This window comes from Anser brachyrhynchus (assembly GCF_964034855.1).
Source record: "Anser brachyrhynchus genome assembly, chromosome: 1".
NCBI lineage: Eukaryota > Metazoa > Chordata > Aves > Anseriformes > Anatidae > Anser > Anser brachyrhynchus.
This window is the reverse complement of record NC_137694.1, coordinates 179,761,375-179,775,415: the sequence shown is the minus strand read 5'-3', so window position 1 is coordinate 179,775,415 and position 14,041 is coordinate 179,761,375. Positions and strand designations below refer to the sequence as shown.

At 37.6% G+C, this 14,041-nt stretch overlaps 1 protein-coding gene across 1 annotated transcript in view; it reads left to right on the top strand.

The window, feature by feature from the left end:
• Positions 1–14,041, top strand: part of VWA8 (von Willebrand factor A domain containing 8) — a 195,799-nt gene that overhangs the window by 111,361 nt on the left and 70,397 nt on the right. Inside the window, exons 27-29 of the mRNA XM_080554946.1 lie at positions 8,225–8,333; positions 9,170–9,308; positions 11,477–11,679. Coding sequence (XP_080411072.1) covers positions 8,225–8,333; positions 9,170–9,308; positions 11,477–11,679 — 451 coding nt within the window. The remainder of the gene's footprint in view (positions 1–8,224; positions 8,334–9,169; positions 9,309–11,476; positions 11,680–14,041) is intronic.

Genomic DNA, 14,041 nt, shown 5'->3' with positions numbered 1-14,041 from the left:
GCTATTTTTAAGAATAAATTGTGAAATGAAAACAGATTTAACTCATTCTTCTTGTAGTTCATAGACAGGTTTAAGTGGGTCATATTGAAAAGCAGTTAGAGAACTTACTGTGGCTTGAACTCTAATGTGATTTGTTTATGGAGAAACAAATATTTCCCTTTCATGAAGAAAGCTTTATGGATTTACGGTAAATTGAGTTTTCCATGGGAAATACTACTTTTATATTTGCTAAGGAGGCACTGATTCTTAGGACATGATGTCTTGATATTAGGTGTCTGTGTAGGTTTCTTCTACTGGTGCACCGCTGTTATCCTATCTAACATCCTACATATAACTATTAAATTAAACTGGCAGTGTAATGACTGTGGTGTACCTTTTCGTTCTGGTGACAGAAGAATTACATGCCTTGAGATCTGATGGTTGAACAACTACAGTGTCTGTCAAACTGACAGTACACACTTGAAACTCTTTCCATAGTTCCTTTGCTAAAAGTCACTTGGTAATTTCTGTTTCAAAGAATTATGTTTGGCATAGTTTTTGAGAAATTTGCACTTTATATAATTTTTATATAATTTTTTGAAGTACTAGGTGTGGGTTTACATGGGCGGTACAGCGAGAATTCTCTAGCAATGAGAAAATCAGAGGCTTAGGAAACAAGAGGGAGACTGCTGTTATTGGGGACTGTTCAGTCTAAAAGTGAGACGGTAGAAGAATTTGATCGTCTTGAATTAGGGATAATCACCCGATCATTTTGGATCTGTCACTGAGGTTTTATGTGACAGGTTACACCAAGGGTAGCAGACCTATGAGAACCCCGCAACATACTCATCAAAAACTCTTCCAGTGACAGCCATGGACTCATACTGTGTACACTGAAGGCCAAAATTAGGGAGAAACTACAGTAGCAGTTCACAAGCAGTTGATAATAGCAAGTCTTTTTCTAGATCTCACAGTGCAAGACAGGGCCTAGGCTGACACCTGACTCTTGTGAGCCTGAGATCTTGGTCTCAGTATCGCACTTACATCCCCCACAGCTGGAATTTCAGATTATCCTGCTTCTCTCTACCAAAATAACACTGTTGGTTGTGAGATAAAATCCTGTGGAGCTTTTGAGCCACAGGTGGATCACCCTGAATTACAGACACATCTTTCAGGAATGGTGTAGGTATGGCTGATTCTGCCTTGGGGTAAAAGGAGATTGTGGTAGTGTCTCCAAATCTGTTCCAGCCCGAATTGCACGATCCTGTGATGGACACATTGAGGTACTTGGATATAATATTTGGACCACTGCAGAAAAGGGACTTTCCCAAGCTGCTACATGTTTAGAACTAGAGTACAGGTTTCTTTTGTTATTTTGCAGGAATTTGGGAGTAGGATAACGGTGCTAATCTAGTCCAACTCATTTCCTTCATAAAAGGTGCAAGTTAATCTAAAACCTTCTTATCTGATTTTTCCCTTGATCCATGTCAAAACTTTCAGAGATGGAGTTCTGTAAGCTTACTAAGCAAGTCAGCCTTCTTCCTAAATATCCTTGCTATTAGAAAGTCATCTCAAGGCTAAACACATCCATTTCTCTCAGTCTTCCCATTTTTAATGCCTCTGGTGTTTTTTATTTTTCTTTTATGCTTTCTTTATTCCTACGTGCACTTGGTTCGTGTCTGTCTTTAAACATTCTATGTGAAAGTGAGCAGGTTGGTTTCTGCTGGAGCTGAGTAGAGTAGTATGAGAATATAGAATATAGAGATGTATTTCATGCAGCAGTTCATTTAAAAAATTCCAGTGTTTGCATTTCTTGCAACATTTAACTCATGTCTGTTTTTTAAACACTAACCTCTGGGTTCTTTCTGCAGAACCCTGCACTCACCCCTTATCTTTTTTGTGATCGATTTCCTTTGTACTTAGACTTTTCTTAATATATTGTATTTAACGTAAAATTAAGTAACAAGTTTTACAATACAAAAGCATTTCCAGGAGGTCCTAGGACATGAATGACCCTTACTGCAAAATCACAGTTATTCCAGAGGAGGTTTAGGTTGTATACGAGGAAGAATTTCTTCATGGAGTGGTTGGTCAAGCATTGGAATGGGCTGCCCAGGGAAGTGGTGGAGTCCTCATCCCTGGAGATATTTAAGAGATGTATGAGTGTAGTACTAGAGGACATGTTTTAGTGATGTGTCTCAGTAGGTCAGGTTGATGGTTGAACATCGTGATCTTGAAGGTGTTCTCCAACCTAGATGATTGTATGACTATACTGAAGTACTGACTATTATGCAGGTACTCTTTGGCATATCTGAACGTTTCTATTGGATCCAGCAATTTGTGAGTCCTTTTGTTTTAATACATTTTAGAGAAGTCTGTCTGTCATCTATTAATAAAAAAAAAAAAAAACTAAAGAAATTACAATTATTTAAATTGTTGCTGAAACATAATTGCATTAAGTGGAGGAACGAAACCATGAGACACATGAGCAACACACCGCAGTGCAGAGTCTCAAGAGAAGGAACTTTGATGGTTGTATTCAACTGAAATTTCAGGGGAAATTTAACACAGAGTAACAGTGACCCTTATGGGAATTTTAGCTTAGGCTCTGGAAATAACATTCTTAATCTTGGGAGGAATTTGAGGTGGTGTCTAATTACCATTTAGAAAAGAGTTCTTGCAGTAGTTATTTTTTCAAGAGAGAAATTAATTTGTAAATGCTAATTCATTTATTTCCTAAATTGGTGTTTTATATTAGACCTTTTCTCTGTGACTTCATGTGCTCTCAGGAGATTTGTGAAGCAATTGTCAAGCTGAACTAATTGATATCCCTTTAGAAAAATTCTACATCTGTTCAGAGATACAGAAATAAAATGTTAACCTCCCAGTATCTTTTATTTCAGATCCTGGTTCAGTATTCAGCTCATTCTTCTGTAGCATATTTGTTGTGTGGAAGTTTCTCCTATTCTAATATTAGACAGATAGGATTCTGCTTAATTCCTGAGACTTAATGAGATGGCAAAACAGACTACAGAGTTAGACTTTAAAAGCCTGTTTTTTATCAGAATGTTTTTTTTTTCCTACTGTTTTTCAAGCAAAATGATGCTTTACTTTTTTTCCCACCTAATCCTTTGGGCCTTTTTGTTTCCTTGAAGTTGTATTTTCCAAATAGGATGGCCATTCTTCAAGACACTGACATGTGCAATATTGTCAGCTTAGCATGTTGTGATATTGTCAATATCTCCTGGTATTACCTATTGGGTGGTTGCTTTATCACTATGGTGAGTAAAGCAGATGGCTTGTCTACCATGCTTTGCCAGCACATAGTGGCTAAAATGGATAACTCATTGTAGTAATTCATTATCTTTCTTTATGTACGCTTTGTTTTCCCATTAACATCTGTTATGCCACATTTGTCTGAACTCATGTTGATCTGCCATTTTGTTGCATGGTTCAGATTGTTGGCAGTTCCTAGGTGAAAGAGCATTCAGCTCTAATTCTGGTGGTTATCCTTAAGGAAATACCCATTCCATTTTTTTTTTCCCCTCCTTTCACTACTCACTCCCAGGTTCTTGCTAGATCTTGAATATTCATTTTCTATGAACTGAATCATTTATATGTAATGTAAATGTGTAAATTTTAATGGCTTTGCTGTTCTCTTGAGTCTGGTCCTTTCAGGTAGCATGTAGTTAAATGCTGGATCTGGCTCATATTGTATGTGTCTCTTTTCCATCCTGTGCACTTGTGTGTGTGTGTGTTTGCACTTGACTGTAAAGGAACGGGAAGCCTAACATGAATATTTTCTGAATATCTACTGCTTATATTCTAATCAAAAAGTATTTTCATTAAGTACAGAGATCTGGATGGTAAAGTAAGTTCTTGGATTCAAACTGTATCTTATTTAAGTTGAATAAAAAAAAAAAAGAAGGGGGATAAATGTCTGTTCAGCTAGACTGAACACAGACTTTTGTTTAAGTCCTTGAATACTACCTTCTGTTCCAGCATTAAGCTAGTTTACAAGATCAAATATTAAACAGTTCTGTTACCTGTCAAAGTTCACATCTGATGCTGTACTAGTAGGGTAGCTGGCTGTAGAGAACTTCTGTTCAGTGAAACTTTGTTCTTACAATGTTCTTAGCTGTTTTCCAGTTTGTTCTCAGAAACTTAAATGGGTACATTCATAAAGACTTTTTGAATGTGTTTTGTTTTTTTTTAATATATTTGCCTAAAATGAATGTATTTTCTAAATTTAAAAAATGAAAAAAGAAATGTGTACTGCAGGTGTCACTCTGAGTTTTCCAGCATCAGAAGTTGCTAGAGAATAATCTTGTAACAGATTGTCTTCCCTTAGACTTCTGCGTGTGAAGATAATCAGGCTAAATAATAGAGGTAGAATTGCCACATCAAGTGTAAGTCCTGTGCCTATCATCTTTTCTGAGCAAATGTTCTTACGTAACCATTTCATCGACAGCAGTGATCTTAAGAAAAATGGTGTAAAACTATGAGCAAATAAATTTGATTATTTCAAATTTTTTCTTAACCTGCAGACACTGCCACATCCATAAGGAAAGAAGTGATTAGGAATAATTCATTAGAACTTGCTTTTAAGTCTTGGCTTCCTTACAAGATTACTGCAGCCTATCGTGCGGTTTTTCGGTTGTATGAACCCTTTCCAGCTTTTGAGGAAAACATGAATCGGGCTACATCACAGGTGGAGATAGCCATGGAGTTTGAGTACAGTTCTTACCCACCCACTGTACTTCTCTACACCCATTGGATCTCTTTGTTTCTCAGATTTTTGCCACTAGTGGCATTTCCACAGTATCCTGTCTGCCCTTTATGTGAGCAGTGTTTGGTTCATTTAATTCAGTTGAAATACTGCGGAGTGTCAGGAGTGCCTTGTGAAGCTTTTTTCTAGCACTGTCACTTCAAGTTATTTTCAAAACTTGGTTGTTGTTACCTCTAAGTCCTGGGAAAAGAAAAGTCTCCGTACTTCACTATGTATCATATATGTTCAGTGGAGGAAAACTCTAAGAGGTGTACTTTTCTCCAGTGTGGTCACTTTGTTTCAGTCCTTCTGTATCCACAGCCTCTCCTGAAAATCATTCTGGAGGTAGACTGCTTGTAAGACCTTTAATGCCACCAGCTTCTTCTATACTCTGTCTTTCTTATATCAGGTTTCCGTGCAGTGAAATGGACTGAAAAAGAATTGTCAGGTCCTACTTTTCTTGACAAAGGAACTTTGCATTATGAATTGTGTTCTTTGTTTTATTCCTAAATTCTGATCTACCTTTCCCTTTTCCTCTTTCCTTTTCTACCTTCCCTTTTCCTCTTTGTTGTTTGTGATGGCTTAGTCTGCTACCCTAGAGAAACTAAATTATTCAGGAGCAGGGAAGAGAATAAAACCTCAAGGATCTGGGAGAAAGGAGAAATTAGTTTTCCTAAGGGAAGAGAGGAACTATTAACAAAGCAAATCTCCAGAAAGCTGAAACAGAGTGGAAATGTTTTGTTTCTTTGGGAATGCGATCTGTAATTCTGTTGCTATATAAAGCAGGGTATTCAGTTAGAGCTGGTTATTAACATATGTTTTGTTTTAAAATTTAGTAAGTACTCATGATTATTAGTGAACCTATTTATTTCTAGGATGTTGTCCATGGGAGTAATGTGTAAGGAATTAAAAACTAAATCCAAATCCTTGTGGAAGCTGATGTACCATTGAGCTAACAGGAAACAATTATTGCTGATTATAGGCATATCAGAGATTATCCTACTCATAGTAATCATTACCAAAAAAAAAAATATATATATATATAGTTTCTTTTTGCACACAAGACAGTTTTGGCTCAAGACGTAACCAAAGTTTTGCCAACAAATCATTTTGAAACCCAAATGGATGCTTGAAGTAAAATTCCAGTTCATGGATAAACCGATTTATCTTCTGACTGGACTGTTTACCCTTTCTCAAACTACATGAATGCATTTATCTAAGAATTGTCTATATGTGGAAACAGTACATCCTGAACTTTTTTTTCCTAATGATCTTAAATATTGTAAAGTAAAATATATTGTATTTGCATTTCTTTCGCGTCTGGCTTTTTTTTTTTTTCCTAATTTGGGAAGAATCAGGCAAGGTATAAAAGTGCAAACTGGAATGAGGAAGAATTCAAAATAAATCCCTCTTTAAACATCGGTTATCTGTTGATATTCATAAACAGGCAATAAATAATCCACTGGTTCTTTGACTGAGAGAGGAAAATAATGACTAAGAGAATGGTTTGGGTTGGAAGGGACCTTAAAGACCATCCAGTTCCACCGCCCTGCCATGGGCAGGGACACCTCCCACCAGACCAGGTTGCCCAAAGCCCCATCCAGCCTGGCCTTGAACACCTCCAGGGATGGGGCAGCCACAGCTTCTCTGGGCAACCTGTGCCAGTGCCTCACCACCCTCACAGTGACGAATTTCTTCCTAATATCTAATCTAAATCTACCCACTTGTAGTTTAAAACTGTCCCCTTTTGTCCCATTGTATCTGCCCAAGTAAAAAGTCACTCTGCATCTCTTTTATAAGCCCTCTCTAAGTACTGAAAGGCCACAATGAGGTCTCCCTGGAGCCTTCTCTTCTTCAGGCTGGACAACTCTCTCAGCCTTTTTTCATAGGAGAGGTGCTCCAGCCCTCTGACCATCTTGGTGGAATGTATTTCACACACTTTCCTCGTTACGTGCCCCAGCGGTTTATTGCTGGCAGCTGGATGTTTATCTAAGATCTATAGCATCCAAACCACTTTCTATTTCCAAGTAACAAAATATGTCTTTGGCTATCTAACTGCCTTGGCAGATGGTCCAAATGCAGAATGGGGATGGAGACTGACTCCCTGTGAGTACTGGCTTCTCCAGGTTGCTTGAGGTTTGGTGTCAATATTCCAGTAAGAAATGTTAATGCATCTTTCCTGCGTGAGTTGGAAAGATTAGAGGATATTAGTGTTCATTCCCTGACATTTTCTCTTAACTTCTCATTGAAAAAAAAATACTAAATATTGCCAAGATTCATATGTAGTCCAACCGGGGATTTTTGACTGGAGATAACTTCTTATTCCGAAAAGAGCATCAAGAAGAATAGAAACAAACCTCTGGTATCCAGAGGGGCCAGGTTGGTTTGTGGGGAGAGGGGAAAAAATATAACCGTAGGAAAACATCATGAAATGGGACAGAAGAGGCTGAGCACAGGCTTTTAACAAACAGTCTTAAGGGAGCTTCCTTAAAATAGACTTTGCAGATATTTATAGAAACTGGGAGAGGGAATGTCTTCTGTTCTCTTGCCAAGTCCTGGAGCTGTACGATAATGTGCAACTGCTTGTAATGCAGAATGCAGTTTTGATAGGAGGTCTCTTTAGGAGCAACGGATCCTAAATAAAAGAAACCAAAAGGATGGGTTCATTAGCTTGAATGTATTCGTGCCAATCAACACAGTCAAACTGCTTTTAGTGGTTGCAAATCACTGGAGAGAGAACAGAGGGGGAAAAAAAAAAGTTGTCCCTTATTTTCTGTCAAGCTATTTTGTTGCATGCCATCATACTTCTTTTCCTATATGAGTTTGAAAGTGAGTTTTGCTTTGGCCTGTATATTCCTTCCCTAAGTAAAAAGTACAGAAATTAAGAAATTAGACCAATGAAACCAACTTTCAAACAAGTCTCTGCCCTTCCTGTAGGCTGTACTGGCCAGGAGGCAGTGGCAGACTCACATCTGTATTGCATTGCCTATGTTCATGTGAACAGAGGCAAAATATATGGAAAAAAAATCACTGAAGTTATTGCATAGTTAACTTTCCACACTGTTTACTGTGCTTATTCTGCTGGCTTTTTAGAAGTGTGTCAATTACAGTTGTTCCTGTAAGTGGTACTATCACATCCTGCCTGATCTGAATAAAACAAAGCGAGAGACGTCTCAGATATATTTTATTACATACCTCAAATAATTCAGACTGGAAAAGTTTTCTTTTGAGGCCATATTATATGAAAGGTTCTTTTATTATGCTGTTTAGGTTGTGATTGTATTAGTATTCCAGAAGGCTAACATTTTTGTGATTTAAAACATAAAATAAATGAAATATTTTAGTGAGGAAGCATTTTCTGCAAGAGAATCTTTAAATATGGTTAGTTGGAAAAATGCTGTTGTTTAAATGATTTATTCCATATCAGTTGCAAGTTAATGAATATAAAAATTCGTTTGTTCCTGCATTGTTTGACAGACTGCCATTACCAGATCATAAATTTATAGGCTACTGGAAAATCGATCAGCCTGGGAATGCACAACAGAAACTTCTGTGTCCCACAGAAACTCAGAAAATAAATGTAAAGGTTTGTCTTTTTTTTTTTAATACATAAAATACTCGTTTTGTGTATTGGGATGTGAAGAACCTAAAATGACCTTTCTTGTGTACCTAGCCCTCAGAACGTGGGATGTGCTTTAAAAATCAGTACATTTGGTCAGAAGTTCTTGAAAAGAGCTTTCTATAAGGACACTGAGAGTACCATGTTTGAAGGAACTCTGTAGCTGTTTAGGATGCTTGGAGGTGGCCAGCTTCAGCCCCCAGATTTCAATTTTTGGATAAGATCAGAGACTAACTGAAAGGAAAGCTGTTTTCCTGTTTTTATTTTACATGCAGCTGAATTCTTATGGGTCTTTGGCACTGCCAGGTTTGAATCTGAAATTTTGGTACAATTTGATCTGCAGTCAAAGCTTTAAAGTCCTTTTCAGCTTTGAGCTCTTGGCCTAACTTCAGTAATTATTACTCCAGTGCGTCAAGGAAAAAACCTGAACTGCTAATGTGATGTGGGATTCATATAACAAAAAATTGCCATTGAACTTCTTTGAGATAAAAAAAAGATTCTGATTCTTTCCCTTGCATGGATTGTGTTTTATCAGAACATGATACTTCCTTCATGCCATTGAGCAATCATGGTTCCAAACCAATAAATAACTAAAGATGAAGGCATGATGGTCTCTATATTGTGAAGAAAATGGCTCTATGGACATTCAGAGAGCTTGCAGAGAAGTATTTCATCTACTCTGTCATTTATTAATTGTTTCTGTTGTTAATAGTATTAACAGTCTTGAAGAAGACTTCTAGATTCGAATAAAGAATGACAAGCAAAGTATTTCAGCAAGCCTTCATTGTTATCATTTGTTTTAGGGCCCTATATACCTAAACATTCAAGGATTTCCAGTGGAACGACATGAATCCCGGTCCCTCAATTTCACAGAAGAGCTTGCCTTTTGGACACTGCCTTTGGATGAAGTTAACTTTGTTTGCGACGTCACTGTAACAAAAGGTACAGTAAGAAAAGCTAGGAACTTTTGTAATGATTCCCAGTATCATAAATACATGAAATATCCTGGAGATGAAGAAGAATTAGGCTATTGACATCATAAGTGCCTGTTGACAGCCAGTGACAGAATATGAAAGGATAATATGCATACATGATGTTCTAAGGCTAGTAACACACTGGTGTTTTTTCAATAGTCTGTATTTCTGGGTATCTTTGCAAAGGATAAATAAAATAATTTATCTTTTTCCACTTTTTTTTATTATTATTTTAACAGTAGATGAAATAAAAAAATAATCAGCCACTGAAATGGGAGCATAATTTCAGACATTGTGGTCTTCATTAGGCTATGCATCCTCAAACTGAGAGAAGGATATGTAATTAAAGTAGAACAGCCATAAAAATAGCAAGTCTGTCTAATTTTTATGTTCAACACCATAAAGCTTCAGAAAATGATTATTTGACTTTTTCCTTTTTCTCTTGGTCAGTTTAGTCTTAATACAAACCATGAAACTTGCATAGTGCTATGCTTAAACTGATTAAAATTCTGTCTCACTGAATCAAACCTGCCTTAGTTACTTATATTTCTTATGTCCCAAAGTGAAATTGCATTACTGGGAATATTCATAAACATTTTCAGGGTTCATTTGGATGAGGGGATTGAGTGTACCCTCAGTAATTTTGCAGATGATACCAAGTTGGGAGGTAGTGTCGATCTGTCTAAGGGTAGGGTGGCCCTTCAGAGGGATCTGGATAGGCTGGACTGCTGGGCTGAGGCAACTGGGATGAGATTTAATAAGGCCAAGTGCCGGGTCTTGCACTTTGGCCACAATAACCCCATGCAACGCTATAGGCTTGGGGCAGAGTGGCTAGAAGACTTTGAAGAAAGGGACCTGGGAGTGTTGATCAGTGCTCGCCTGAACATGAGCCGGCAGTGTGCCCCAGGTGGCCAAGAAGGCCAATGGCATCCTGGCCTGTATCAGGAATAGTGCAGCCAGCAGGAGCAGGGAGGTGATCATCCCCCTGTACTCTGCTCTGGTGAGGCTGCACCTCGACTACTGTGTTCAGTTTTGGGTCCCTCACTACAAGAGGGACATTGAGGCCCTGGAGTGTGTCCAGAGAAGGGCTATAAAACTGGTGAGGGGTCTGGAGCACAAGTCTTATGAGGAGCAGCTGAGGGAGGTGGGGTTGTTTAGTCTGGAGAAGAGGAGGCTCAGGGGAGCCTCATTGCACTCTACAACTTCCTAAAGGGAGGTTGTGATGAGGAGGGGGTTGGCCTCTTCTCTCAAATAACTAATGTTAGGACTTGAGGAAATGGCCACAAGTTGCACCTGGGGAGATTTAGATTAGATATCAGGAAAAACTTTTTCTCTCAAAGAGTGGTCAGGTGCTGGAACAGCCTGCCCAGGGAGGTGGTGGAGTCACCATCCCTTGGGGTGTTCAAGAAGCGTCTGGACAAGGTGCTACGAGATACGATTTAGTAGCTTAGTGGGTAGTATTGGTGATAGGAAGGTGGTTGGACTAGATGATCTTGTAGGTCCCTTCCAACCTTGTGTTTCCATGATTCTCTTCTATAATTCTATGATTCATCATTAAGCATGTCTAAACTTCACTGTGTATTATAAACAGAGTGATGATGATCAATACTGGAATGCTGCTTTTTCTGCCTGTAGCCTAAGTTTCAAGTACATTTGCAAACTTTTATGACAGTGAAAGAGAAATTACATTGCTTTGGTTTGATTTTAAGAATTGTCTGAAGTCCAGCTGGAAGTGCCAGACTTTCCACAAAGTTTGCATTTGTCCCATGTGTAAATAATAATTAAATATATTAATTGAAGGGGAGAATGGGATAGAGGAGGGAGAACCAAAATTATAAACAAACAATCTTTTAGACAGATGTTGTATATGCTGGCAGACACTGCAGTCGTATCTACACAAATGTGCCTTGGACTACTTGTTTAAAGAGTTTGTAATGTTGTGGCAAGAATCTGCCTGTTAACATTTAGTTAGTATCAAGAGACCATTTATCTCTCTTTATCTCCCTGTGTGATGGTAATTGTCATGGTGGTAATTTTGCTGTACATTTTACTATATCGTCTGCTTAGTTTATAATATATATTTCCAAAATAACAATATGCGATATCAGAAACCTTTCCTTTATTTTCCTCTTTCAGAAGATGAAGCTGAAAATGTTCTTTATGTTACTACATGCAATCCTGTTGCTTTGTACTTCATGAATGTTTCTAGTAAGAATGGATCCTTTGTGGATTTTTATGACCTCTTCCCAAGAACAGTTGGAAATGTCTGGCAACCTTTTGTGACTGTGGCACCACTCGGAAATCCACTCAAAGGTCAAGTGCTTGTACATGAAGAGCAGGTAAAAAACAAAAACAAACAAACAAACAAAAACCACACAACCAACAAACTACAGCTGAATGTTTGCTGATGAGTCAAATAGTGTCATAAAGTCAGAATCACTAAGGTAGTCCACCTCTGTAGATGGAAATAGCCTGGATAAGCCTACCCCCCTTCTCTTTTTCATTATACTTGAAGCCTGAGAGTTGCCTCAGCTTTAGTTTTTACGTATAGATTTTTCTCTTGCACTTTTTTGCTGATTTAAAAGAACCCATTATATGTTTTGCGTTATTGAAAATGAGTTCTATCTGCTTATCTTATTTCTCTTACTGTTAGAGGGAGATTGGCCTTTATGAGAGAAGATTGAGTTGAGTTCAGGAGTCTCAGTCAAGCAAAGTGCATTTGAAAAGTACAAAGAAAGCTGGTTTATTCCATGAATTTAAGTTCTGCTCCGGTCTTGTCCCCTTTTTACTTTCTGAGCAGTGTATGAAAGAGACGTTTTCTGAGTCACAATGTAAAATATTGCTTATATTTGCTTCACGCCACTATTTTTGGTTTGTTTTCTGAATCCTGGTATTTCTTATTCTGTAACATCTGAAGTACTGAGACTAGAAAGAAGGCTATGTAAGCCTTGACATTTAGTGTATCAGCAATGCAAATTTAGAACCACTGACGACTTCAGGGTTGGTTTGACTTAAATCCTTTTTTCAGAGTCAAGTAATGCATACTTTCCACATACTTTTGCCTTTCCATTACTATCAGTGACTGATTGGAACATTTCCAATTTAAAATTTCTTTGCCAGAGAGTGAGAAGAGACAACAGTTGATAAAATGCTGCTGGTTATTATTATTCATTTTTAATTAATATTTATTGTTCTCTATGTTACCTACCAGTCACAGTAGTTTGACATGAGCATTTAATGTGGTCATTATGACATGAGCATTTAATGTGGTCATTATTGTTGGTTGGTTCTTCATTTTCATTTTGTTCTGAATTTCTTCTGCTCATTTTTTCAGTAGGTGAGAGGTGCCAACTTAGCAGAGCTTTTCCTGCACTCTGTTGGGATTTAAGTAGTTTTCCATAACTAGTGTCTCTGTGGTACTGTTGTTCCAGAAATATTTGTCAAGTGTTGATGGCACTTTCTGGCCCCAAACATGACAGTTAAGCTCAATACCTTGTAAGAAACACAATTCTGCCTTTGGTAGAGCTGCGTATGCCTTCTTTAGTTTTGTCTTGGACGCTTTCCAGTGCCAACTGGAAAAATGTGATTCTGAAGATACCTGCTTATCGCAGTTGCCTGCGTGGTTGTCTTGAGCAGCTATAGAAGTATGATTTGGGTTATTTTGAGATGCACATGACAAATTTGTTCAGTTCTAAACAATCCTTGGCCTTTTTTGGCAAAGTCAATGCAGGAAACTGTAAAACAGATGGCAGTCTATCTTGTGTCTAAGAATGTTTAGAATGTCTCACACTTTTTAATATAAAGCCCAGCAAGCAATATTCTTTGCTTTCTAAGTTTTTGAAATTCCTACCATGAAAATAATTGTCCTGCTAGTTTCATTTTTATCCAAGTCACAGGAGGATTCAGTTTCAGCACTGAGGTTTTTATTAGAGGTTTGTCCGTGAAGCTTTAGACAGTTAATTAACTCTGTGACTGGTTTTGCGTACTCTCATGGCATATATTTTTCAATGACAGTATGACTTACTCTGAAATAAAGATTGTTCTATGCTAGCTCAGTGCCCCTGGTTGACTTACATTGAGCTGTAACCTCCTGTTTTTTTCACGGAAGTTTGGATATTGTCAGTTTCTTAGCAAGTGCTAAATTGAACAAATCCTGTCTGAAAATAAGTATACTTATACTGCTGGGAAGTAATACAGAATTACAATATTTTGAATGCTTTGCATTATCTTAGGACTCCTTACACAGTATTAACATAGAGTTTATTGAGTTTATTGAGTTTATTAGAGTTTATTGAGTGTGAAAGTGTGTTTCATTAAACTACACACTTGATTGCAAATTGTATTGCATTGTATACTTAGGACACCATTCAAAAGTTATTTTAGATGTACCAAGTAACTTAAGTAACCGTCTTGTACAGAAAAAAAATGATGCAAAATGCTTCTCTTGTGTATTTCGTATTTATATCCATGGACAACATTAGTAATTTATTTGCAATTGCTTTTTAAATGAGGCATAGATCAGCCAAACACACCTGTTGTAGTCTTCACAGCCACTGCCATCCTTCCTAATGTTAGGGCTTGTGATGCAATCACTGTGTTTCTAATTCCTACTTAATTGAAAGATTGATTCTCAAGTAGTTTAATTCTTCCACTTGGAGCCTAGGTTTTATACCCAGCTCTTCCTGCAATGGAACCATGGAG